The sequence below is a fragment of the Talpa occidentalis genome, unplaced genomic scaffold, assembly GCF_014898055.3.
Source record: "Talpa occidentalis isolate TD23 unplaced genomic scaffold, MPIMG_talOcc4v2.1 talOcc4.5, whole genome shotgun sequence".
Classification (NCBI taxonomy): Eukaryota; Metazoa; Chordata; class Mammalia; order Eulipotyphla; family Talpidae; genus Talpa; species Talpa occidentalis.
In genome coordinates, this window is record NW_023604861.1 from 101,503,367 (window position 1) to 101,529,418 (window position 26,052).

At 43.0% G+C, this 26,052-nt stretch overlaps 1 protein-coding gene across 3 annotated transcripts in view; it reads left to right on the forward strand.

Moving 5' to 3' along the window:
• Positions 1–26,052, forward strand: part of NPAS2 (neuronal PAS domain protein 2) — a 152,124-nt gene that overhangs the window by 36,583 nt on the left and 89,489 nt on the right. Inside the window, exons 1-2 of one of the 3 annotated variants that reach the window (XM_037527973.2) lie at positions 13,808–14,222; positions 15,557–15,610. The exons of the other annotated variants lie outside the window; for them this stretch is intronic. Coding sequence (XP_037383870.1) covers positions 14,146–14,222; positions 15,557–15,610 — 131 coding nt within the window. The 5' untranslated portion in view covers positions 13,808–14,145. Of the gene's footprint in view, positions 1–13,807; positions 14,223–15,556; positions 15,611–26,052 lie in introns of those variants that run through there. 3 annotated transcript variants of the gene reach the window in all.

A 26,052-nucleotide genomic window follows, 5' to 3' on the forward strand; every position in this document is an offset into this window, starting at 1 on the left:
ATTGTGGAGGCATTTCTGGGTTTTAAGGAAAATGACATTGAAAAATGGTTGCCAAGTGATTTATATTGTTCTTACATCTACATAACAAAAAAATGTGCACAGCTCTTCCTTATTCTTTGCGGTGTATATTAAGTGTTTCAGAAGGCTGTCAGGGCTTGTAACCAAGGATTCATGGTAAAAATAAAGAGCACAAGCTCTCAAACTTGTTGTTGTTGCAGCCCATTTACATTCTTAAAAATTGTTGAGAATCTGAGTTTTTATTTACGTAACTTGTATCTATGGAAAGTTACCATCTTAGAAATTAAAACTGAAGAAAAATTTTAAATGAGTACTAACAAATACATTGCATTCTAACATAAAAGTAATAGCTGTGTTTCCAAGAACAATGTAATTTAATAAGAGTAGCATTATTTGAATTTTTGCAAACCCCCTTAATATATCTTAATAGAAGGCAGATATCAGACATTACTGTCTTCTGGGAAGTGCCACTGTATGCTTCTGAGAAAAAGAGATTGTAAAAAACAAATAATATCTTAGTATTAGTATGAGAATAGTTGTGATAATGTGGGCCCCCTGAAAAGGTTATGAACACCTGAGGAGTCAACAGACCATACTTCGAAAACATACTTAACTAAACTCCTTAGTTATACCAGTATATTCTTTGGACACGAGAACTCTGAATCCAGAAAAAATTCTGTTCTCTGTGCCAAGATGTTGGCACTCCTTGATGAGGAAGTGTCTATTTTGTCTGCCCAAGATGTGATCCTTTTAACCTTCCTTCTATATGGGGGACGGAGCTTGGCCTCCTGTCTGCTTAGGTGGTACTAAGACTCAACTGACTGTTTTTCTCAGATTATTACATTCCATCCAATGTTGTCCTTTGAGCCGCTCACATGATTCACCTGCTTTCCTGACCAGTGACTAATGACATGTTCTACCTTGTATGACACCTTTGCTCAATTCAGGTAACCTGGTCACGCCAGTCACCACTGTGAAACTAATTTAAATAAGAATGCAGGCTCTTGAACAGACAGAATAGTCAAAAACCCAACCCTCTGACTGTGTCAGAGAAGATTTTAGAAAAGGATTAGTTCTGGGGTCTTGATGTTATTGACTGAATCTTCCATCTACACGCAGGAGGAGGCTGTGTTTCCACTTGCCTTAGAAACTGAAGGCACTGTGTCCAGGATAGTCAACCACTGATTTTTGGAACAAGGAGACCTCTGTTTGCATCAAGACTGTGTTCATTCTAGAAGGCCAGACCTGGAGCAGAGTGGTAGAGGGAGACCTTGAGTTGCCTCCAGCTAAAATTGTTAACCATCTTAAGTGCTTGCCCAGATTCTGGCCCTGATACCTGCTTATTGCCGCTTCTTAGCTGACTTTGACTTGAGTTGGTGACCCAGCCCTCAGCCTGACTCCCCTGTACCCCTCCATCCTCTCATCAGTGTTCAGCCTCAGCTCTTTCCCTGCTGAATGGACAATTTCTCTCCTTCTTGCTTGGGGGTCCCTGCTGTCTGACTATACACCAGCTGGAACCTATAGATGTCATCAGTTAGGGCTGAAAGTTTGGATTTGGAATGAGCAATGTGACAAAAAATTGAGACCAGAAAGTGGAAAAGGACAATTGATCAGTGTGAGGGATTCCTGTCCATCTTCTTTTTTCCTTGGACATTCTGACATAGTTTGTCAAGAACAGGCCTCCATGAGTCACTTGTTTACTATGTGATTTAATTCCCCTCCCTGTAAGAAAAATGCTAGGAAAGTAGAGCCGAGTTCATTTTTCTTTTATCCAGCCCCTTTGTGTTTTTCTCAGTAGGGTTTTTACAAAACCCCCGTCAGCAGACCCGGATATTTCCATCAAGACATCTCATTGTCCAGCACTAAGGTAGAGCTACCCTAGCAAGTCAAGGTTAACACATTACTGTGTACTTTCTTTCTGCAATGTCGTGTCTGAACTTGATGCAGGATGATTGGGTTATTCACATGCCAAATAGAATACACCACACTAAATAACTGGAATTATTACAGCGCCACAAGGAAAACCAAGAGAACATCTTGTAGTTGTGTATAATCTCTGTTCATTTATGTGTCCAGTCATTCAAAAATATGTATTGAGTGTGGTCATGTACCAGACAGTGCTCCCTCTGTAAACAAAGCAAAGATAATTGCTGTGACTCTACTGATACTCCAGTCATCATCCAAAATTTTGGATCAGATGAACCTTTTCTCTACATTCTCAGTGGTCATCTTAGTTGTTGTAGCTTCTATAATATTTCTTGTTTGCTTTGGGGAGATGTCCAGGGAACTGAATGTGAGTGAGGTAAGCAGCACTTGTTCTTTCTGGTGACATAAGGCACACCATTGTAAAGGCAATTGTTTACAGATTAATTAATCTGTTTTGTAGAAAATATAATAGCTGGCCACCAGTTGAATTCAAAATGGTTGCTCCAAATTACACAGGGAGAACTGAAAGATAGTGTATTCTTACCTAAAAAAAAAAAAAAAAAAAATTTTCAGATGGCCAATATTTGCTTGCTAGGTGCTTGAAGCAAATGTTTATTCTCCTATTATTGTGTACAATATTCTGTATGTGTCAATTAGATCTATGCTGTTCAATTTTTTACATACTAACTAATTGTTGTATTGGCTGATACATCATTTATGAAATGAGATGTCAGAAATTTCTGATAGTGTTAGAGGAATTATCAGTTTTTCCTTGTGGTATATTTTTGTTTTACATATTTTGAGACTGTATTATTAGATGCATACAAGTTTAGGATTATTTTCTTTTCCAAGTGAATTGCACCATTCATCCATATTTTTGAGAACTTCTCTTATCTCTAGTTATGTTTATTGCCTTAAAGTTTATCTGTCTAATATTGATAGAGGTACACGAGGTTTCTTCAGTCAATATTTACCTGGGATATGTTTTCTCTCCTTTTACGCTAAGGTTTTTGCTCATATATTAGATGTTTTTTATAAACAACATCTGCAGGATTTCTTAAACTACTATCTGATTATTTTTTTTTTTAAGCTGGAGAGATTAGTCCTTTCCTTTATGTATTGAAACAGGTTTTTTTTTAGCCTTTTTGTATTTGGTATTTGTCTCACTTTTCCTGCCTCTTTTTTCTGCCTTCTCTTGGATTTCCTTTTTCTTGTCATTGCATTTCCCCTTATAACTTGAATTTATAATCGCTGTGCTTCTTATTTTAATGATTACCCTAGTACTTTGACATACTTAACAAAGTTCTTTATTAATAATTTCTGTCCTCCCAAAATATGCAAAGATCTTAGAATGATTTATTACTTACATGCATCTACCATTCTCTTTTGCACCCTATATTAGTCATCATTATTTTTATTTTGTAAAGCATGCTATCTTTTCCTATTGTTTCTTCTTACTCTCAGAACACCCATAAGATAGAAGGAAGTGGTCCTTCTTCCAAAGTACCTAATTCCTTTTGCCTGAATTTGTTGGGGGTAAAGATTCTCTCCCTTCATCTGAAATATCTCTATTTTGTCCCAGTTCTTGGAAGATATTTTTGTGAGGTATACTTCCTAGGATGATGGTAATGTTCTGTCAGCACATTGAACTTATTATTTTCCTGTCATCTGGCTTCCATTGTTGTACTTGCAAAGTCTGCTGCCAATCCAGTTGCTGTTACTTTTTAAGTGATTAATGTTTTCTCTGTCTGGCTGCATTTAAGATTATCTTTCTATCCTTGGTAGTCTGCAATTTCATGGTGATTGTCTCTAGGAATAGATAGGCTTTTATTCATTCCTCTTGGGATTGTTGGACTTCTGAATAAGAATAAGTTCTTTTTCCATTAAATTTGGGAAGTTTTCTTTTGAGTACTTCCTGTTCCCCATTCTCCAATACTCTCCAATACTCTTACTAGAACTCCAGGCTGGCGTGCAATAGACCTGTCTTTTAGACCTCATTCTCCTCTCTCTCTCTTAAATTCCCTTTTATATTTGTATCTTTTTGTCTATCTGTATTGCAATCTGGATAATTTCTTCAGTTCTGTCTTAAATTTTACTAATTCTCATTCCACCTGTGTCTCAATTTAACTTTAACCAGTTTATTGAGTTTTTAATATTTAAATTATTGTATTTTTATTCCAGAAATTTTCCTTTACAAAATTGAGAATTTTTTTATTTTTTTTTAAAAAAGAATTCCTGGCTCCTTGCTTTTATTTTCAAGTCCCTTGTCTGTATCTTTAAATATATTAAATATAGTTTAGGGAAGTATGAGCCTTTCAATGTCTAAAATTATTGTGAATCTAATTTTGTCTTTCTTGTTTCTGTCGGATCTCATTCATAGTGTCCTCTTTCCTTGTCCATTTTGTGAATTTTGACTGTGCTCATATTCCTTGGAATTTGATCTGTGAAAACTTCTTGAAACCTGGATTAAGGTTCCTTTCCTCTAAATAGGTTTTTTGTTTGTTCTGCTGTGTACCTGAATACTGTCAACCTAAAACCACTTTAAATTCTCTCTTAAGGATTTTGAAACTGCACAGATGGAATACAGGCCTGAAACCTATATGAAAACCATCTTGTGGTTGTGACTATTTGGGGGATCTTATTTGTTTCCTTGGAATTGAGAAGGCAAGTTTCTTCTGTCCCTTCTATGGGGGCAGGGTTACTTCTCGTTCCCATTTGCTCTGGGCATTAGCCCTCCTGTGAGATCTGCACTTTCTGGAAAAGGGTCTCTTATTGGACTCTCTAACATGGATAGTGATCATCTCTTTCCTTCTGCTGTATACCCTGTAGCATCATATCAATGCTTAAGGGCACCAGGATTCCCTCATAGCTTCAGCTTGAATCACTCCCAGGAGTCCTACTTCTACCTTGCATTTAGCCCCGTATAGACTCCTTATTTTCTTAGCTCAGCAGTGACCCCATTGTTCTCTACTCTTTTATTTTTCATTTTTAGTTGACTTCCTGGGAGATTGTCCAACATATCTGAAAGTACAATTACATGCTGTTAATAATTGTTATTTTGTGACGGTCAAGGGCTACCTTTCATTTTTAGTAGATTCCAACTTCCTTGTTCAGTTCCTCCACACAAGGATGACAGGGACAGGCCGTATTTTTTTGCATGTCTTTGGGGGTTTGACACACCCCAACCAGTATTGCAGTGTGAGTACCTCTGTGGATACCACCAGAAGTGGTTGTGACAAATGTTGATGTTCTAGATCCTTCCAGGTAATAGTTCCTGTGAGGACTTGTTCATCCCCCTCTTGGTCTTTGAATTGAGCTTTGTGGTCTCCCGTGGCACCTTGGATTTTGGAAGAGTCAAGTCCTGTACCATTCAGACCTGAGATATCACACCTGGCCTCCTTGTCACTGCTGTTCTGGCAGCCTTCTCCCTAGTGGGGAGATGCCCAGACATCCTGTTACCTCCTTTCAACCCCATGCTCTATGCAAACTACAGCTTGAAGGTTGCATCTCCCCCACAACCCATCTTGTAAATAAAGTTTTATTAGAACACAGCTACGCCCATTCATAGGCTTTTGGCTGCTTTCACCCCACAGTGATCTGCAACACTGAAAATGTTTACTCTTTGTCCCTTTACAAAAAGACTTTGCCAGCCCCACCTTAAGGCCCTGTGCCAGCCTGTTCCCCTCCCCTTCACTCTTCTCTAGAGCATTATCTTCTCTCCTCAACATACTTGTAACCTTACCTTGCTCCACTGACAATTCTTCCTTCCCTTATCCTGGTCAAGATTTTCCCTTTGAAACACAGGAAAATTATCTCAGCTTGTTAAAAGATAATTAGTAACTTGCCCTGAGAATTCCTCACTTGATTTAGACCCTTAGTGTTTCCCTGCCCCATCAAGAACTTTCTTCCATCCTAGAGTAGGTCTTTAATTTCAGACCTTTTGGGGGGAAGCATGCCTCCAGCACTCACTGCAAATACACATTTCAAGCAGCAGGCATAGTCTTGGAAAAAAGTAACAATAACAAGCATAAAATATTATTTTAGTAACATTAAATAGCACTTAATGGCACTAGTGCAGTTCTCCTTTTACAGCAGTATTTTGAGCAGTTAAGAATTAATTTGTGCTGAAAACAGTCACTACCAAATGTGCCTGTTTCACAGAAGAGTCTCATCAATACACTTTCTGTAGCTGAAAGCACATAACTGTTGATGGCTTTGTGGCAGGAATACAAACTGGGAGCCAGATGGGAATCCCGCTCAGCCTCCTGACTAACCTGTGGAATGTGGGCAGGTCACGTGATAGTCTCACCATGTCTCAGTTTCCTCATCTGAACAAAGGGGTTGTGAGTTACTGACGCGATAAAATGAGATAAAATTCTGTAAAGAACTTGGGACAGTACCTGGAACCTAGGATTCAAAATTATCATCCAATGTTATTTAATCTTTCTGACCTTGTGTTTCCTCAGTCATCAAATGGAAAGCACAATAATAAACCTTTATTTTGGTTGAGGAGTAACCATGATGGATTTAAAGCTCCAAAGTAGTATGCTTGTAGAAGGCAAATAATCGTAGATAAATGCCATTTTCTTGGGTTTCATTAATATTGTACCACCTGTCTCCCTTTCTTTGCTGAAGCTATCTACCAACTCCCTTTTTAAAAGAAATGGTTTCTGAAAATAGCTATAACCTAGTGGCCATTCTCAGTTTGGTGAACCTTCAATAACTATTTTTGGCTTGTTCTATCACTAAACACTGAATAAAAAGCCAAGAGGGGCTTGTGACTATTCTCTTGTCTACCATTCTATGTGCCCAGTACTCAGCCACCACCTCAAGGAAGCTATTCTTGATCCCGAACCCCCACCACCACATTTCTGTGGCATCTTGTGATGACTTTATCTGCCTACTAAGGCAGCAGTGGAGTTATTCACCTGCATAGCTTTTGTGACTGGCAGAATCTATTCCAATAACTACCAAAGACCTACTGGTTCAATGCACGTGCACACACACGCACACACAAAAAATCAATGAATAAACAGATACCAATTAAAATCTCTTTGAGAATGCAAAATGAACCTATCTTAAAAATTTTGCAGTATGTCATGTTTTTCAATGCACCATTAAGTCTCACAAGAGTACCCTATAAACGCATCCCTTTTTTGTACGCATTTCCAAATTGCACCATTAATAGAAATATATACACAAAATAACATCTATAATATATGTCAACACAGCTATGTTTTCCTTTAAACTTCTGTGTTTTCTCCTGTTCTCTGTATTTTGTTCAAATACCATTTCACCTTTTAATGTCATCTACAAGAATATTTTAAGATGATGATATAAAATATCTGATTTTATAATAATTCAGCGTGGATTTGGTTGATGAGTGGGTTTGGTTTACACAGCAAGCAGAGTTGCAGGATCTATGAAATAGATGTTGTTTTCAAGCTCAAAACCCCCAACCACTGCTCCTTTCAGATGTGTTACACCTGCTCTGTTACTCCTCACTGGAACTGACTGTGGCGTTACAGGGCTGAAGAAGTGCTTAAGGACAGGAAATAGTTGCTCCTTTCAGTAATCCTGAAAAATGGAAGGGATTTCTCGAGGCTTTTTATTCTAGGGGGTGATTTTAAATATATAATCAACTCTTGATTGTCAAACAAGTAGAGAAGAGTAGTGGAATGCACCCATACAATGGAGGGTAACGAAGATTGTGTTTTAATTTGCCAGGTACTGAGCACCTCACCATGCCTCCTTACATAGACTAGAGGCCTGGACTCTGCTATAGCAGAGAAAGTGGGATCTTTTTGCAGCATTTATGATTTTAGATAATGAAATAAAACAGGACATTGCTTTTTTCTGCAAGTTTTCTCACAGCCCGACAAAGTTGTCAAGGTGGGGGACACCCAGAACTCTGGTGCTCTTTACCACAGACTTTTTCTTAACCTGGAATTTGGGGTATGCTAACACCAAGCTCCAGAACCCAGCCCCGTGGAGGGGGAAATGCACCCTTGTGTCCATGTGGTGGGCCTCCTGGGCGCTATCAAGTATATGTTTATGGAAAACAAGTATGAAATCCAAGCCATGTTAATAGGCTGAAGAGAATCAGTTTTATCCTCTGTAGGATCAAAAGTTTAAGCAGATGTGATATATACATAACGTTGGAATATTTTATTCAGCCACAAAAAGAGAGGAAATTCTGACACATGCTACAACATGGGTGAACATGGGGACTTTATGCTGATTGAAATAAGCCAGTCAAAAAAGGACAAATGCTGTATGATTCCACTTATATGAGGTAATCCCGTGCATGAGTAATCAAATTCATCGAGACAAAGTAGAATGTGGTTACCAGTGCCAGGATCAAGAAGTGGAGAGTTAGGGTTTGGTAGAGTAGGGGGGTTCGGTTTGGGAGGATGAAAAAGTTCTAATGATGGATAGTGGTGTTGTGAATGTGCTTAATGGCCTTGAAAATGGCCAAAATAGTAAATTTCTGTTGTGTATATGTTCCTGCAATTAAAAAACAACAACTTATGCATACGCACAACAGTAGGAGATTGCACACAAATTAGGATTGTGAAGTCTGTGACTTGGGTTCTCCAAAGGGTAAAAACAGACGCTTTTTCCCTGAGATTTGAACAGACCCTGCCCACAACCTGCACTTGAACAGCTTGTCCAGACTTGAAGGAACAGGCAGGGTTGGGTTCTGTTGGTTTTGTAGACTGGAGGTCGTTTACTTTGGCAATTTTAACAAAGATTTAAAGCTTATGGAATTTGCCAGTCAGGCTGGTTTTAAGGCCCAGATTAAGCAGCGTGTACTTTTTTACTTAAATGCAGAACAATAGCAGCCAGCAAAAAAAGCTTTCCCAGGGCTATTTTTCCCTTTAAGTAACAAAAAGGAAGATGGATGAGGAAAAAACACCCACATGGAATCAAATACCACAGAAAGCAAATTTCAAATCACATGATGTTAGCACAAAAAGGAAACAGATAGGTTAAAACTGTGTGAAGTGCAAAGCATTCTGGAGTGAGGGCTCTTGAGCTAATTTTAGTAACAAAAATGCTTTAATCCTGTTATTCCATTACACTCCAGTGAATCAAATTATTTGCCTCTCTCTACATTTTCCACAACTAATTGTTGTGTTTGACTAAATCAGAGCAGCCTGCCTTGGAGGCAGCTGACATCCATGGAGAGACTAACTTTGGAAATAAACTGGGCCTCTCTGGTTCTGCTTATATCTTCTGTGTATCTGGTACGTGTCCTGACACACTAGAGCAGCAAATTCATTTTTCATATTTCTGCAGATTAGATAGGGCTATTGAAAATTTTGAACTAAAGCACACGGCTAGTACCATTTTGTGAGACCAGGATGCTTTGCCTGGGAAATGCCTTGGCCGCTCATTCCCAAGCTGCTACTAGAGACACCTTCCTCTACCTTCTGACTCATCCTATGGGGTGTCATTGGTGCTCCCCTCACTTCTGCTAGGCCCTCAGGAGAAGGTGAAATCAGGGATCAGTCTCTTCTTCCCAGCCCTGGACTTCCCAACAAGGCTGTGTATCTGAATCTTCAGGGTGCCAGCAATCTATATTTTAGTAATTCTCCAAGTCATTCAGCTGCCCAGCTAGGCTTAGAGGTCAATGACCTTAAGTGATTATTTTCCATCACTGGTAAAGAATAAGGAGCTGAAGGGTGATCCCGGTGTGTGCTGGGCAGAGGGAAGTAGTACAGAGCTGCCCCAGTGTTGCTATGGCTCGGGTGGCAGTGTGTGTGGGGAACAGCAGCTTGAGTGTCCCAGGAAAGCCGCACCTCACTGAAACCCAGTCTTTAGCCATCTCACTTGGGAAACACAGCAAAGCAAGTCACAGGGTCGTCTGTGCTTAGTGCCTGGAGAAGGCAGAGAGGACGTGGCCCACTCAGGTGAGGGCTTGACTCTAACCTCAGACATCTGAGGTGGAGGTGACATCTTGCTCTCAGGTGCTCAGAGCAGAAGTATTGCCAAGAGCAAGAGCTGCATCAGCAAGAACTCTGACCAGGTGAAGGACAGAAACGTGCTAGAAAGCTGATAGAAAGCTCAATAGATTCAGTGTTCACGGGAACACTATGGTCCACAGGCGATCCTGGCCACCCAGCACTACTGATTGTTTCATCTTGGTGATACTGAACCATCAGGGCGAGGTGACAGTTATGTTCACTTTGCTGAGACAGACAGGAAGGTGTGAGATCCATATGAGAATTGTTCCATTCAAACTGGTTAAAGTAAGAAAGCTTTCTGGAACAGCTGGTTTCTGAGAGGGATTTGTTTTCCTACAGAGCTGAGCCACACCACGACAGGCCCGGCTGTGTGTCTGATAGTCATCGGCCTCCCCACCTTTGAGCTGGAGTTTCTGCAGTCCCCAGGCTTTCAGGGACACTCTCATTTGAAAATATCTGTGGGGATCATCACATGATTTCACACAGTCCTACCTCACATTTCTGATTCTTTGCACTCTGTGGTTATTGTTTCAACCTTCAATGGTACATTAAATACAAAACGAATCTTGGTTCTAGCAGCTCTTCCTGGCATGCCTTCTTAGGGAACGCCATCATTTTACTAAAATGCAGCTTTATCCTCAGTTGATGAGCCCTTTTGATTTTACTCCATGAACCACCTTTCAAACTACACACTAGCAGGGACCAAGAAAATTGAAATTATCAAACGTGACTGAAACACGGTGGAATGTGTTAAAAACAAAGTCTTACAGTCTGGAGATCTCAGAATTTATCAATTCCTTGTGGTATAGCCAAGCCCAGAATGCTGTGTGGTTTTAGACCCTCTGGACTCCTACTTTGATTGCAAAATGTGGTGATGTGTCAGAGTTACCCAATGTCCAGAGACATTGGCAGCAGCTGAGACAGGCTGCCTGTAGGTCAGTGGGTGTGACATGCCAGGATCAGTGGCCACCTGGCTCCAGAAGGGAGGTGAGGCTGGGCAGGAGGAAGAAGAATCTAGAGGTGTGTCCTACGAGCTCAGTAAGGAAAGAGGTGCAAGGGAGGCAGTGATCCTTAATATTCATGTCTAAATCAAGAGTTCCACAGCCCAGAGGAGACCGGGTCGCCCATAACAAAATGAACATGCTTTGGAAACAGCCGACAACCTGGAAAAGCAGCAGTTCGTGTTTCCAACACTGGATAAAAACATAAGAGCCACAGGACAAACTAGAGAAAAACAACTACCTGTTAGGGTGAAGAAGAAGAAAAGCCACAGAGCTTTTTGCTGCTGTGTTTGTTCTTCAAAATGAGCACCTGGATCGAACCATCCTCTGAAATGGCCCTATGCGGTCCCTTAGGCTCCATAAGCCAGTACCCCTACAGTTACCTGGCAGCAGAATCAAGGTAACGTCACTATTTTGTTTGCAAGAAAAGTTAGCTTGTTGTGTTGGTGCTGATTTTGTAGATTCTTACCACTACTCAGCTGTAAGGGAGTGTTTACTTGTTTGAAATTCCTCTGAGTTCATATAATACAAGCTGGGTTTTAAGTGTTCATCACTAACTTAAATGGAGGCAGAGGGGACTGTGAATTTAGGAGAAAATGTCTTCTAAGTCTTTTTGTGAAGGTGAAGTAGAAAATATCTCTGGGCCATATAGTGGTAAATACAAATAAGTTGCTTCATGGATAATATCAATGTTCAAGATTTTGTGGATCACATGGTCCTTTTTCCTCTTAAGTATGATCATTATCTTTCTTTAGGACAAAAAAAATTCATCTCATCTCCAGCGTTTTTGTAAGAGTGAAGTAGAAACATTTAAATGTGAGAATGAATGAATATGTTTGAATGAGTATGTTTGATGGAGATGGTGCCACATGGGCGTGGGGCAGGAGGGTATGTTCATCCATTACTCAATTCTTTAAACAAAAGAGATGACCGCTCAAAGCATTTGACTGCACATCCAAGGCTGTAATTAGGTCCTCAGAATCAGTTTCTCCATCCCTCATTTTCTTCTCATGACACATCTGGCATCCAAGAGTCTCCCGCTCCCTTTCCCAAGCTCGATATGACCTGGCTGCATGCAGTGAGTGCCTGTCCCCAGAACGGCAGTAGCTAAGCCAGTCAGAACAATAATATCAAGCTTTATATGGTGCTGTGTTCTTTGCAAAGACTTTACCCTTTTTTTGGGGGGGGGGAGGTCAAAAACAACTGTAAACAAGAACAAGGTTTGTTCTGCCACTGCTTAGGGAGCGAGACCACAAAGTCTGTACCCGAGTGAGCCAGCCCAGGGGCCTGGCCACCGCCTCTCAGGTCTGTTCCGCCCCAGCAGCACATGGTGTTACTTCCGAAGAGAACATTTCAAGGGGGTCCTTGACAATCAAGGGGAGGAGGAAAACTAAGGATATTTGACTTGAAAAAGAGGGGATTCAGGGGGATAAGAGTATTCTCCCATATCTGAGAACTGACTTCATCCCTAGGAGAAAAAAAATTACATGGAAAATACCAATGTTGGTGAGGATGTAGAGACACTGGAACCCTCGTGCATGCTGCTGCTGGTGGAAATGTAAACTGGTGCAGCCACCATGCAAAGCAGCTTGAAACAGTTAAACACAGATTGACCGAGTGATCCTCAATTCCACGTCTAGGATATGTTCAGGAGAAATGAAAATCTAAGTCCATGCAGAAGCTTACACTCCAGTGTTCATAGCAGCATTACTCATAATTGCCAAAGGGTGGAAGCCACCCAAGTGTCCATCTATGGATGAATGAATAAACACAATGTGATATAAACATACAAAATACTATTTGGCCTCTTAAAAATGAATGAAATTCTGAAACATGTGCCAGCGTGAAGGAACTTGAAAACATTTCTCTTACGAGAGAAGCTCATAGGTCACAGGTCAAGCTCAAAGGTCACATATTCCATGATTGCTTTTGTATGATTTATACGAAATAAGCAAACCCATGGAGACAGAACGGGGGCTAGGGGAGGTGGCAACGGGGAGCAGTTACTTAATGGGTTCAGGCTGTTTGTCTGGGTTGATGAAAAGTTTTGAAAGTAGAGAGAGGGGGTGGTTGCACAACATTGTGAAATGTAGTAAATGCCACTGAATTGTACACTTGAAAATGGTGAATTATGTTAAGTAAATTTCATGTCAACTTTTAAATATAATAACCTTATCTGAGGCTGGGGTTCTTTGTAGGTCCTGGCTAAAGAGCAAGAAGAAATGAGTAGAAGCCATAGGAAAAGGGGGAGGGGTGTGGTATTTGGGCTTATTAGGAAGACTTTTCTAGTAAGTTTGACTAACAAGAAATAGAAGAGGTTGCCAGAGAGAGCAGCAAGCCCATCTCCGTGGAGACTTATCCAGCATCCCTGGGATGGTGTGGATGGCATTCAAGCTCTAGATCCGTGGGTCTCAATACTGGATGCACACAGTACAAAATGTAACATTGTCGCCTCCCACCGCCCCCCCCCCCCAGTGCTATCCCATTGTTCAAAGGTGCAGCCTGGACATCTGGACCAAGGCTCCCCGGTGTCCTGCTGTAAGTGGAAGCAGATGACCTTTAGTGTCCCTCCTGCCACCCCTCCAACTCACAAGGTACTTGTTTTCTTGACAGCGGCACCTCACGTGCCTGGTAGTCCTCGCTGCCCACAATGTGGGCATGTACATGCAGCTTTGGCATCACCTTGGCACTGGTTAGAAGCACAGGATCTCATCCCCTTCCCAGACTTACCACATCAGAATCTGCACTTGAAAACCTAAATAAGGGACCAGGAAAAAGACTAATAATAAAGTCAAAATCAACAAGCAGCTATAAACCAGAGACACACTACGGGGGGAGGGTGGGGAGGAGGGACTAAGGTCAAAACAAGGGGGGTGGGAATTGTATGGGGACTATAACCAAGATGAAAATGCATACATTGTGCAAAAATGAAAAATGATGTAAATAATATATAAAATGAAAAAAAGATCCCAAGATGACTCATGAGTTTGAGAATCTCTGCTCTCAACCTTTATCTGAAAAATGCTTTGAGCTGCTTTTTCTTATTTTATCTTCTGAACAATCTTAAGTAGCCACCATGGCAGGTGACAGACTTGCTGTTTGCCAGATGAAACTTCACTTACTCCTGGTGTCCATGGCTGTGCCATGCTCGTGGTACACAATCCAGCATCCTCAGAGCCTGTTTCCTTCCCCCAAACCACCTCTCTGGGGCCCACCACCATGCCCTACCCATGGCCCATGCTGAGGAGGACAAGAGAGACAAAGGACAGAGGAAACAGGGGCCCGTTATGCTGCTTCAAACTGTCAGGTACCAGATCCCCCTCAGCATCCCCAGGCCAACCTTCCTGCTTCCAAATCTGAATTCCCAATGGTACTCAGTGTCCTGGGTTATCAAGTAGGGGCACAAATGAGGGTCACAGTGAGGGTGGACACTTACTGTGGCCTCACTAGAGGTGGAAAAGGCTAGGGGCAGCTCAGGATGCCCCAGGAAAGAGCCCATGAGTGGGCTAGAGAGGCCCGTTGTTTCTGTTGGCTGGAGGGAGGAGGTCCGGCAGGTCTACCAGTCCCCTCCCAAGAACTGATACTGCTGTTTGGAAAGTGTTGTTGCTCATGTGGCCAGTGAACACTGATGGAACATTTTTATGCTGTGTGACTTCGTTCCCTTTGCTTTGGATTCCTCACGGGCAAAATGGGGGAGCATCCCACATAAGGACTGACTTCTTCGTTCTTACCAGGTGGCAAGAAGGATCTATTGTCATCTCCACTGGAAGAGACATAGTTCACATTATATTCTAAAATTGTGTGACACAGATACTCTGCCTTGGCTTTATGAAGTCACACACATACACACACACACACACATCTCTGTATTTTCTTAGTGGAAGTATTTAGTGGACTGTTTCTAAGGCCTTTTTCCTCCTTGGCTGGGGTGAGAGGGAGCCCACTCCATTTGCCTAGATTCTTCTTTAGAGGAGAAATCAGCATGAAGTCACATAGCCTTAGAAATGGAACCTGCCGTCATCAATAAAAGGAAACTGACCTAACTCCCTACCTGTTACATGTGTCCTGCACTTGCAAACATAGGTGTACACCCTGAAGGACACCACAGTCTACAATGGACTGTAATCTAAGGAACAGGAGGGACATTTTCTATCTAGAAACCACAGCACAGGCATTGCCAATGGCAGTATTGCCTTTATTTAATATTAAACTTCAAATAGAAGGGTTGATTGTTTTTAACTGACCCACGTTAAAAAAACTGGATTCTCTACAGCCAAATATTGTCATCAGTGGCTGGGTCTAAGCCAGGCTAACAGCAAACTTGGTCATAGGTGATGCAAACAAGTCCTAGGTCAGAATGAGTTCACAGCCTAATTATCACTGACTGAGAACATCAACACCTGACAGGCTGGAAGTCAGGGCCTTGACCTACCTCTGACTCATTTGTGGAGAGGTATGTCTGAGCCACACAGGGTAGAAGCAGAAAACCTGAACTTCGGGTAACCACATGCTCCACAACTTAGTGTCCTTAGTGGATTTATATTTTAAAAGGAGAGCAAATTAGCACAAATGACCCTGATTTGTCACCAGGCATAGTCATGGATGGAGAATGTATAATAACCAGAGCTTCTGCTCTCATAGGTTCTTGCCATCTTTCTTCCTCTGGCCTCCTCACCTGGATGGACACCTGTACAGGTAATTCTTACCCAGAATAGTACATGGCCTAAGAACCCAATTATAAGATCCTCAATAAGAGCTCATTTTTATAAGGCATTTCATAGTTTACAAAGTTATTTCTCATTCCACCAAATAAGGAAACCACACTCCAAAAAGCAGGTGACTCCCCGTGAGTTCACCCAGCTGGACAGTGATGGAGCTGACCACATGGTTCACATCTTCTGAGTCTACTTTCCCACTGAGTTCCCTCATCACACACACAACAGTCTTTCCATTCCACCCCTGGAGGGAGGCGTGACCCTGAAGCATTCTGTGAGTTTATGGAAAGAAGATAGGAGAGCGACAGCCCCTTCTTTCATGGCCAGCTCAGCTCTGGCCTTGCCTCCTAAAAATCCCCCAAGGACACTTAAGGTGCTTGAAGGAACTTGACCCTGGTTCTGGCTTGTGGGATTTTCTAAACCTTGAACTGTATCTGTGGTTCCTTGGGGTATTTTTCAACACACTTGCTTTTGGGTAAAACCAGTGTACTTTTCAGTATTAACATTTCTGGACGGCTGTTGTTCCTGATTCAGTTCCTTCCTCTGTGTTTAGCTCTAAGCCACAGTCTTGTCTTCTCCCTGTGACCATACAAACCATCACAGAGGAGTTTGAGAACTTACCAAAAGGCAAACATCACCTGAGAAGGTAGAAAATTGATTGCATTTGTTTTTCTGCAACCAAGATAAGAGACAACAGAAAGAAGAAGCTCTCTCCAGCAACCTGTGTGAGGCTCACTATGATCCCCTCTCTGATGTGGACATGTTCTTCCTGCCTCTGGAATGCTTGTCCTTATGGTTGGGTTAGGCCTTACCCTGTTTCCACAGAACACATAGAGGTGTACTATAGGGGCAGGACCGGCCACAGTGCAGGTTTTCTGATCACATGCAGATTGGGTAAAGGAGGAGTCAGAGTCCTCAGTGGTTTTTGCAGGTCTTTTATTGGGATTTACCCAGTACACAGCAGGCAAGGGTGCTAGGGGGCCGGGAGGCTGGCAGGCCTCCCAGCCCTCAGCAAATCCTCACTCTATCTGGGCTCTCTGGTGATCTCGGCTTCTCTTCAGCTTCTATTGGCGTCCCTGTGACGCCGCCCTTAAAAAGCACAGTCTTAGCCCAGTTGAATCCCATCTACCTATGCCCACACCCTACTCCAGGTGCCCGCCATCAGGCATGCATTCAGGACCGCAAGGATCCATCATCTATCTTGATGGCGGGAGGGCAGAAAAGCCTGACATTTTTCCTTACCCTACATATACACACACCACAACACAACACAGTCTCATTGTAAAACTTCACTCATGTTCATGGAAGAGAAAGGCTGTGTAGTTGTTGGCTGTTGATGCTGTTGTCACACAGTTTCTTGTCTTCAGATGTTTGCAAGCCTGTGGCCAGAGAGAGACCACTTCTCAGAGGGAACTGGCCTGGTGTCATGCTTACCTAGATGTGAACTTGACTTCTACTCCAGAGCAAGGCAGAATAAACAGTTAAACCACAGGAAGGAGAAAAGAATCTCAAATGGGTAGTTAGTGAGAGTATTGGTAAAGAAGAGAGGAAATATTTTTAGGAAAGTTAGGAAGGATTTAATACTTCTTACTGCCATTTAAGAGTGTGTGTGTGTGTGTGTGTGTGTGTGTGTGTTGCAGAGAACTCGACTGCATAGTGAAAAATAGCCTAAATCCTTTACCTTTTTTTACTCTTAATGAAAGAATGAGTGGATTATAATGAAATTATATCGCTTCTCCCTCAGAAAACATTGAGAACAATTTAAATGTTTTCACTTAAACCAGACATCATTTGTTTTATTTGTTGTTGGTTTTCTTTTCCTTCAGACAGGTTTGCAAAAATGAGATTTGTGTTTATAACATCCAAAAATGTGAGTGTGGACTAGAATGATTATTTAGTTTCTATTCTGAAGAATCTGAAAGTTTTTCATACACTCAAGAATTTAGCATACTCTTGGGGTTGAAAACTGCATGACTTTAGTTAAAGATAAAAATATACACCATTAAATATACTTATTTGCTTAGTTAAGTAAATCCAACATGCATGGAGATAACGCTGCTGCATTAACAAATGCAGTGAAGAATAGATTTGACTAATATATAGTCAATTTATTTTAACAGCATTTCACATTCAACTTTGCCTGAAATGTAAAACTGATTTAAAATTAAGAAAAGGAATCCACCTCCTTCTCCAAACTCAGAATTTCAGAGTGTTAAAAAAAATTGTAGGTAGTTTGGTCTCATGGAAACCAGGTGTACTTTGTCAGGCAGATAAATTGAATTGGTGGTGATGAGCTTTGCATTCAGAAGGACATTAGTTAGGGTGGGGGGTACTGCACACCCCCAGTGAGTGGGCCTGAGCCACTCACACATCTAAAGCATGATTCAGTTCACAGAAGTGTTGTTTATCATCAGCTCTTCAGGAAAATACTGTTATGCAAGCTGAAGTCCCCTAGAACAGGGACCTTTCAGATTGCAAGTACATTTAAAAGGGTTTGCTTTGCAGGTTCTCTGGTAGCTGACAGGTATCTTTGGAATTTAAAAATAAAGCTAATTGATACCCATTGTTGGGATCTGTTATTTAAATGCCAAGTAGATATTTCAAAAATTCCTGTATTGCTTTAATAATAACAACCCCTGAGCTGACATCACTGAGCTTTGTGACTCTCATTCCAGGTGCTCCCGAGTATTATGTCCTAAAGTCTCGGGACCCTGAGAATGTGAGAAGGCAAAGATGGTCACATTTTGAACACAGGGTCTTTCTGTGGCCTGGCCTCTGCCAGCCAGTTCTCATCTCTCTTTGCCAGCAGTGGGACTCCCAAGGTGCTAACCCAACGAGTGAACAAAGACCTGAGGGCCAAAGAATGTTCTGGCCTCTGCCTTTTCCATTTTGAAAATGCCAAAGAGAAAACTTCAGAGAAGCTCATTTCTGAAAGAGGTGGGGAGAGCATTCCCAAAGTCATGGAGTTTCAGACCTGAATGTTTCTGAGAGGTTTATTACAGAAATGAAGTAAAGAGGAAACACACCCAGCATTTTAAAAGAAAACCATCTAAAAGTATACATATGTGCATATATAGTTAGTTATAGTATAACTAGCAACAGCCTCACCTGGGGTCCCAAGGCCACTGTTATATTGAGAAATTTCTGGGACTCCCCCTGCTCCAGGGATGCCAGAGATCTATTTGAGAGGCTGGCCACAGGGACCTGTGCCCTTTTAAGAGCTCTGGGGAGCAGGACCTGACTCCCAGGGAGTCCCAGTGTCAGCCTCCAGATTTGTGCCTCTTGGGATGACCTGCATTCAGATACCAGCTTCTGGAAGTAGATTAGATCACCTGGCTCTGGGAGATTTCCCTCAAAGTGTCTGGTGCTTTGTCCAATTTATGACCCAAGAGACCCAAAGGAGGGGCCAGTCTAGAAAGCTGCAGCCTGACTAAACAGAAATGGTTGAAGTAGTGCCTTCCCATCTTGCACAGGATGCTGTGCCCATTGGTTCCGATGCTAAGGTCAAATCCAGTGAGCACCTAGTCATTACCAGCAGCCTTGGGGGAAGTGCAGGAAGAGGCATCCTGAGCGAGCTGGAGGAAGCCGCTGAGCTGGAGGGCAGCCCCACCGTTCGCCAGCGGTGTTCATGCAGTGTCAGGGTGGTCAGTACACCAGCGCAGTTGAAGCAGATTGAGAGGCCAAAAAGCGCAGTGGGTGTCAGGGGTAGATCCATGCTGTGCTTTTTCTGCACTTTTTTAGAGAGCCATTTCCCAAAGTTTCTCTGAGTTGTCCTCATTACCTGGGTCACCTGTGTACCCCAAGACTAGTCTATGCCACTCAGGCTGGGACTGAGAGCAGCCTAGGGCCTGGGCCGAAAGTCGGCACCACCCGGTCTCCACAGAGCACACTGTGTGCACATCATTAGTTCATCTCTGTGGAAGAACCGTGCTGCTGAACTGACCTACTTTTCCTGTTTGCCCAGGCAGGCTAAGCCTGTTTAGTGTTGTCCAGAGGGGCTGGGCAGAGCAAGGAGCTTTCTGAGTTGTACAGATGGCAGTCTTCTGAGTGAGCGTGGTTTAATCTGTTTGCCCTGTTTTCCATTAGTCTAAAGGGTTAGGGCCCAGTGCCCAAGGTGACTCGGGAACAGGGTCTGAGCACAGCAGCACCCGGCATCCCAATTTTGAGATCTGGTATTACAGTGAGTTATTGCAGGGAACCAAACGACCGGGCTTGTCTCCAAACTTTAAAAACAGATTCCTGCATGAAAGTTCTCTGCTACTCTTCTCCTGTCCTGGGAACCCAGTGCTGAGCCCTGGGAACACCTGCTACTTGCAGAGCTGCAGAGGGGATGTAAACTGTTTTGGCCTGCCTCTGGAGGGTCACCTCTACAGGTGAGGAGCTGTGAATAGCCACAGTCAATGTGGCAAAAAAAGGTAGCTGCTATAGTGAGGTGAAGATGGCAGGAGTGGGAACAGGATAGGACTGCTTCCCTGACCTCAGATGACCTGGGGAGGATTCGAGGGATGAAGAGGAGGTTGTTGGACAGTGGAAACGGGCCATCCAGGCAGTGTAGACATGGGGGGCAGGGAGGGTGGGTGATGTAACTGGAGGTGGGGATAAAATAGGTCGGGCTGTGAGTACTGTGTTTGGGAATATGGCTCTTGTCCCCTGGACGCATTCATTCTTGTCCACTAGTAGTTGTACACATTACACACACATTTACTGCTTTTATTCTTTGCCTAAAGTTTGCGGCGTTATTTCTTGTGATTGTAGAATAGCGTCATTCAGGGGAAAATATGTGGTATCAGATAGTCCTGATTAAATGAGAAAACCAGAGTTAGAACTTTATGCATAGTTTTTTCACTAGTGTTCTATTTTGTGCATGGCACAGTTTCTCACAAAAGTGCCGCAGGCCTATACTTCCTAATCCCAAAGCCCTGACTCAACTGTTGTGACCAAACAGTTGTGTCTTGAACTCTCCTTGACACACTGGAGCCACTACCTGGAGCATTGGCACTGGGGTGAAAAGGGAGTCTGTCCAGTGACTGAATTATGACTTATCAAGGTCACTTCATTAGACTTTTGTAAGAGGAGAGAACTTGGTCTCTGTTGTTAAAAAAGAAAAAATAATATACTTCTCATTTCTCTTGTAGTTTCTTCAGAGATATCCAGGGTTGGATGAGTATAAAGAGAAAAACCTAAGGTATCTTTCATTTATATCATGAGGAATACAAAATCAGGAAACTGGAAATTTCTAGTCCTACCAGGACAAAACCCAATGGGCCTTTAAACAGTGAAAACAGTGAAAAACAGACATTTCCAGACCGGCTCACATTCTCTTCTGGCTTCTGGCTTGATTAGCAGGATTGCGTGTTGGCCAGTGCTTTCCTGCCCGTGACCACGGTCTCCCTGGTGGAAATGTTTAAAGTCCACTCTCCCAGGGACTGGGGCTTCCTGCCCAAGCTACTGTTTCTGTCTGCCTTTGTGTCTCACCGTACTGTTTGTATTGTCACTTTCGTAGGTCACATCTTTCTGCAAGCTCTGTGTAGAAGGGGCTGCAGGTGTTTCTTGAGAAAATGGAGGTGAAAGGTCAGCTTCCAAGCTGTTGTGTCCTGCTCATGTAGACACCCCAGAGCCCACAGACCTCAATCTGCATGTCATAGTGGACACCTTGAATAGAACTAGAGAATATGTGAAATGTTCCTGCGGCACTGGAAAGCTCTAGAGAAATTCAAGTCATTGTTATCTCTATTGTGGGAAGCTCTCTATTATGAGAGCAGGAAACTTGCTAAGAGAGGGAATGGAGTATTCTGTGTTGCAAACTGTCCGCTAACCAGAGCTGATGGGGCCTGCAGAATATGAATGCTGCCCTAGCCCCTTTCGTGGTGACTGCCTTCTAACTCACACACATAGCCTTATTGCCTCTCCTCTGCCCCCTCCTATTCAGAGGCTGCTTCCCATTGGGTGGAGCTGGCTCTCTCCTGGAGGCACCCCCTGCCGAGACCCCAGTGGCTCCGAGTCCGTGGGGTCACTTCAGTAGGCTGTGCCAGGCTCACGACCACCCGCCAACTTTCTTCTTTTTTTTTAGCAGACAGATCTAGGCATCAGGCACCAAAGCTGATTTCCCACCCAGCAGCTCCAGATCAAACCAGACTCTTGTGTCAGGTGGGGAGGCTCTCTTGGTGGCTTGGATGAACTTTCCACCTCCCCTGTTCCAGAGGACCCCCCCCATACACACCAGGGCAACATTTGCTTTTCCCCAAGAAGCAACTGTTCTCAGTTGAGTTTTGCTATAAAGAGCCAACAGGAGGGACACCAGAGCATCTAACTTCCTGGACACCTTTGAAAAGCAAACACATTAAATATATAGTAAGTCTCAATAGATCTTACAGCATGAGAGAGTGCCCTGGGCCTCCTGCAGCTCATGCTCTGGTCTGGCTCTCTGAGCAGAGGTGGTGGGCAGGAGCCCCTGTCTTTGTGTGGAGGGCAGCGTCCTTAGCTTTAAATGTAAAGAAAAGACATGATTGAAGTAGAAGAGGGAAGATGATGCAGAGTAAAGCTGTGTTGTCCTGTCAAGATGTGTGGCATTAGGCAAGTTACCTGAAACTTGGAAGGTCCCAAGCTGCTCTCATTTCAAAGTCATGGTTTGTTTCTCACCACTGTGCTGCAGGAAAGGGGGTAATTCACCTTTTTTGCCCAGACCATTCTCTATGAAGTGCTTTACAAAGAAGAGCGATCTCAGTGGGCTCTCCCATGGACTACAGAAAGTGGGTTTCACCCCAAAATTTACAAATGAGATACTCATTCCTGAGTCTATGTCTAAGCCACCACACTAAGTGCAGGAAGAGGATGGAGGACATGCAAACCCACATCTCATGAGTTCCCAAACTAATTCTGCTCCCTCCCATGTTTAGCAATTCACACAAAACATCCCACACTTTTATTTAATGTTATTTGAAGCCCTGATATTAAATCAAAAACTCCACAGCCTGGGTATCCAAAAGGAGTTTGACTTCTTGTTTCAAGGACAGCTTTTTCTTTTGCTTCCCTTGCAAACTTGAGCACAGTTAGGATGAGTGTTCTGGGCCCAGAGGAGCATTAGTATGAACAGTTAGGTGGAGGAAAGAGGCTGGGGCTGAGTCCCGTTTTATGGCTTCTTTTCAGTTTGTCTGTGGCATCTGAACAGCAGTTCCCAACAAAGGCTTTCACTGACTCAGCTCCATGCATGACTCATCAATCTCCTTTTCCTCTTCTTACTGATTTTTATAGGCATCTGTTGTCCACACCCTGACCACACACTAACATCCATTAGATTCTCAGGTTTACACTGTGCTGTTTGTCTAACTCTATATAAAGGGGTCTCCTAAAAGGAATATTATGTAATTAAAATGTAAGTTCTAAAGATTACAAAAATAATTTGTTATGTTAAGATGACCCTTTGATCCAGATATCATGATCATTTCTATTTTGGAATTTCTTTGCTGAGCAAATGAATGTCATTGTAAATTCACTTAATAACAGATTTTCTAACTTTTTCCATCCATTCCTTCATTTCTTATGTCACCATTTCCTTGAATAATGAATCATCAGACTCTTGGAAGGGGAACCAGGATCATAACAGGCAGATAAAACCTCAGTGTGGACTGAAGCTTGTAGCATAGTCTGGCATGGTCAGAGTTCAGAGTTGGGTTCTTGTCTTGGTTTCTTCTGGAACTTGGGCTCGGTGAGGTCTCCACCAAGTCCTGAGAGGCGTAGCTATCAGGAGAAGCACCGGAGTGGTCAGGGCTAAGGATGGACCCATCCACCTTGCCTTTCTCAAGTCACAGAGTATGCTGGACTGTGATGAAAATGCCTCAGCTGGAGGGGAATTGGGGTTGCAGGAACAGGCAACCTGCAGGATTTCACTATCCATTTTCTTTAGGAAAGCTATTTTTCCTCAGAAAATGAATCATTGCAACCAAAACAGTTTTTCCTGTAGATGAAGAATTAAAATGTGGAAGTTATTTCCTAGCCTCCCTCAAAGGACCGAAGAAGACTAGAAATGTAGCAGTTCATCAGTGAGTGTTTTTCAAAAGCCTTTTTATTTCTTAAATATAATGAGGAGAAATCATTATCAGGTTCCCATATGAGAGATACAGACATCAATCCAAAATAACATGAGGTCCCCCCACCAGGGGCTGGCTGGAAAGACAGAAGGCACGCTTGCTATTGACAATAAATAAACCCCAGTCAACTGGGGAGGTAAGTGTGTCATTATTGCCTCTTGAGTTCTACTTGTTCTTGCTTTTAATATTTTTTCTTTTTTTAATTTACCAGATTTGGTTGGTATGTTGGGGAGGAATATTAGGATCCTCCAGCTGACTTGGGACCTGGATTTGAAATCATTTTTCAGCTAATTTGAAAATGTCATGATTTTATTTTGTGGAAACATTGGCCCTACAACACAACAATCTTCTGGTAGTCATTATGGGAGAAATCATGATACAGAATGACCCACAGGGCCTAAAAAAACTGTATGAAAGTTTAAAATTAAGACACATCGGAAGGCTGAGCCATAATTTTAATGCTTCTGTCTGGCCTACAGGTAGTTTCTGTAAATAAAGTTTTAATGGGCAACAGCTACATAATGTCTGTGGCTGCTTTTCATGCAAGGGCAGAATTGAATAGTTGCAGCAGAGACTAGATGGATGGCCTGCATCTAAAATACTTATTAGACTGCCCTTTACAGCAAAGCGTGGCCAATCTCTGATAGAATAACGTCCCTTTCTGTGTATGTTGCATGTAGCCTTTTCTGGAGCCTCAAGTGGTCCCTGTCACCTGGCTGATTCATTAGTCTCATGTTGTGCTGCTGACACACTGGAGCCAGGACAGATGGGCATGAGAAAATACCTGCCTTGCTATTTTCTTGGCCGTATTCACCAAAGGCTAGAATTTCAATCAATAGGGTAGTAGGTGACTGTGAAAGAGTGTTCTACTGTGTTGTCAGAAAAGTCATGATGCATTTTTGCTTGGGAAACATGGGAAAAAATACGTCATGGCATTTCTGACAACCCAATAGAATGCTTAGGGCAGAAATTATACCTAGCTGATGAAAATGTCATTTGCACATTTCCCTTGTATTGTTCAGTTCAGTGAAACCCAGTAGATGTTTGTTGAAGGTCTGCTATGTGAAGGACCTCCTAAGTCATTTCTGCCCATGTTTATTCAATTCCATTCTCTCATTCTCTCATCACCTCCCCCTCAAAGCCTCGCAAGGACCAAAGTTTCTGTTGAGTTTTTACTAGATACTTTGGTCAGGTCTTCCACTCCAGGCAGCCCCATCCCCATTGTGTGTGTGTGTGTGTGTGTGCGCACCAGTCTTTCTGCCATGCCTACGCACATGCACACACACACACACACTTTTCAACACTGACTGATGGACTGCAACAATAACATTTTAAAGGCTGAAATACCAGTCTCTACAGTACTAACCACTTAGCTCACTGTCATTATTGATACTGTGATTAATAGCAGGTAAATTTTTTTCAGTGACTTACTTGTGCCAGGGACTGCACTGGAGCTTTCTCATAAACTCATTTTCTTCTGACAGTCGTGCAGTGAGGGACACCCTTCTGTTATCCTCACTTTACAGGTGAGGTACTAGTGCTGGGATCACATATACTTGCCCAAGGCCACACAGAGCCACTGATGGCAGAGCCAGGCTGACCACCACTGCCTTTTCCATTCAGAGATGTAGGTACTGAACCCGGGAGCTCTGAGTTCCAGGTGTCCCACTGGTTCTGCCTCACTGCAGGGGATACAGCTTCCACTGATCCCCAGTACTCATCGGCCTTCTTGGTTACATTCTCCAATGGGTCTGCTTCCTGGGCTGGCCTGAGTTCTTTCCCCACCCCACCCTGCCCAGCTGCCTCAGAGCCCCATGTGCTGGCAGCCACAGGAGGTCTCTGCAGGCAGGGGAGGAGCACCTGTCTCTGGGAGCCTCCAGAGCACTCTTCCCCTCAATACAGACCTCCCTTTCTCTGGCCAGAGCACCTATCTGCAATTTTAGATCTGTGTGACCCCAAATACCCCAGGGCAACCTTCCTGCTGGGCAAAGAGTGTGTTTGTTGACACTTAAGGAAGACAAGAAAAAGGATGAGGTGGAATTACTGGCCTTAGAGGGATTGAGGAACCACAATGGGAAGTTGAGGTTAGGACAGTTATGCCAGGGAGGCTGGGTGAAGAGGACGCATCTTGAGGCCTCTTGTGCTCCAGGCATCATGCTGGCCCTATATTGCACATATGCGCGCAGACACACCTCTCATTTACACCTTATCCCATCTCTGCCTGCCAGGTGTAAGTCTCACGTTAGGAACGAGGGAACCAGGCCCTCCTAAAGATTAAGGGTCTCATTTAAGGTCATAGAACAAGAGGGTCAGACTGATATCTGAATCAGGCTGA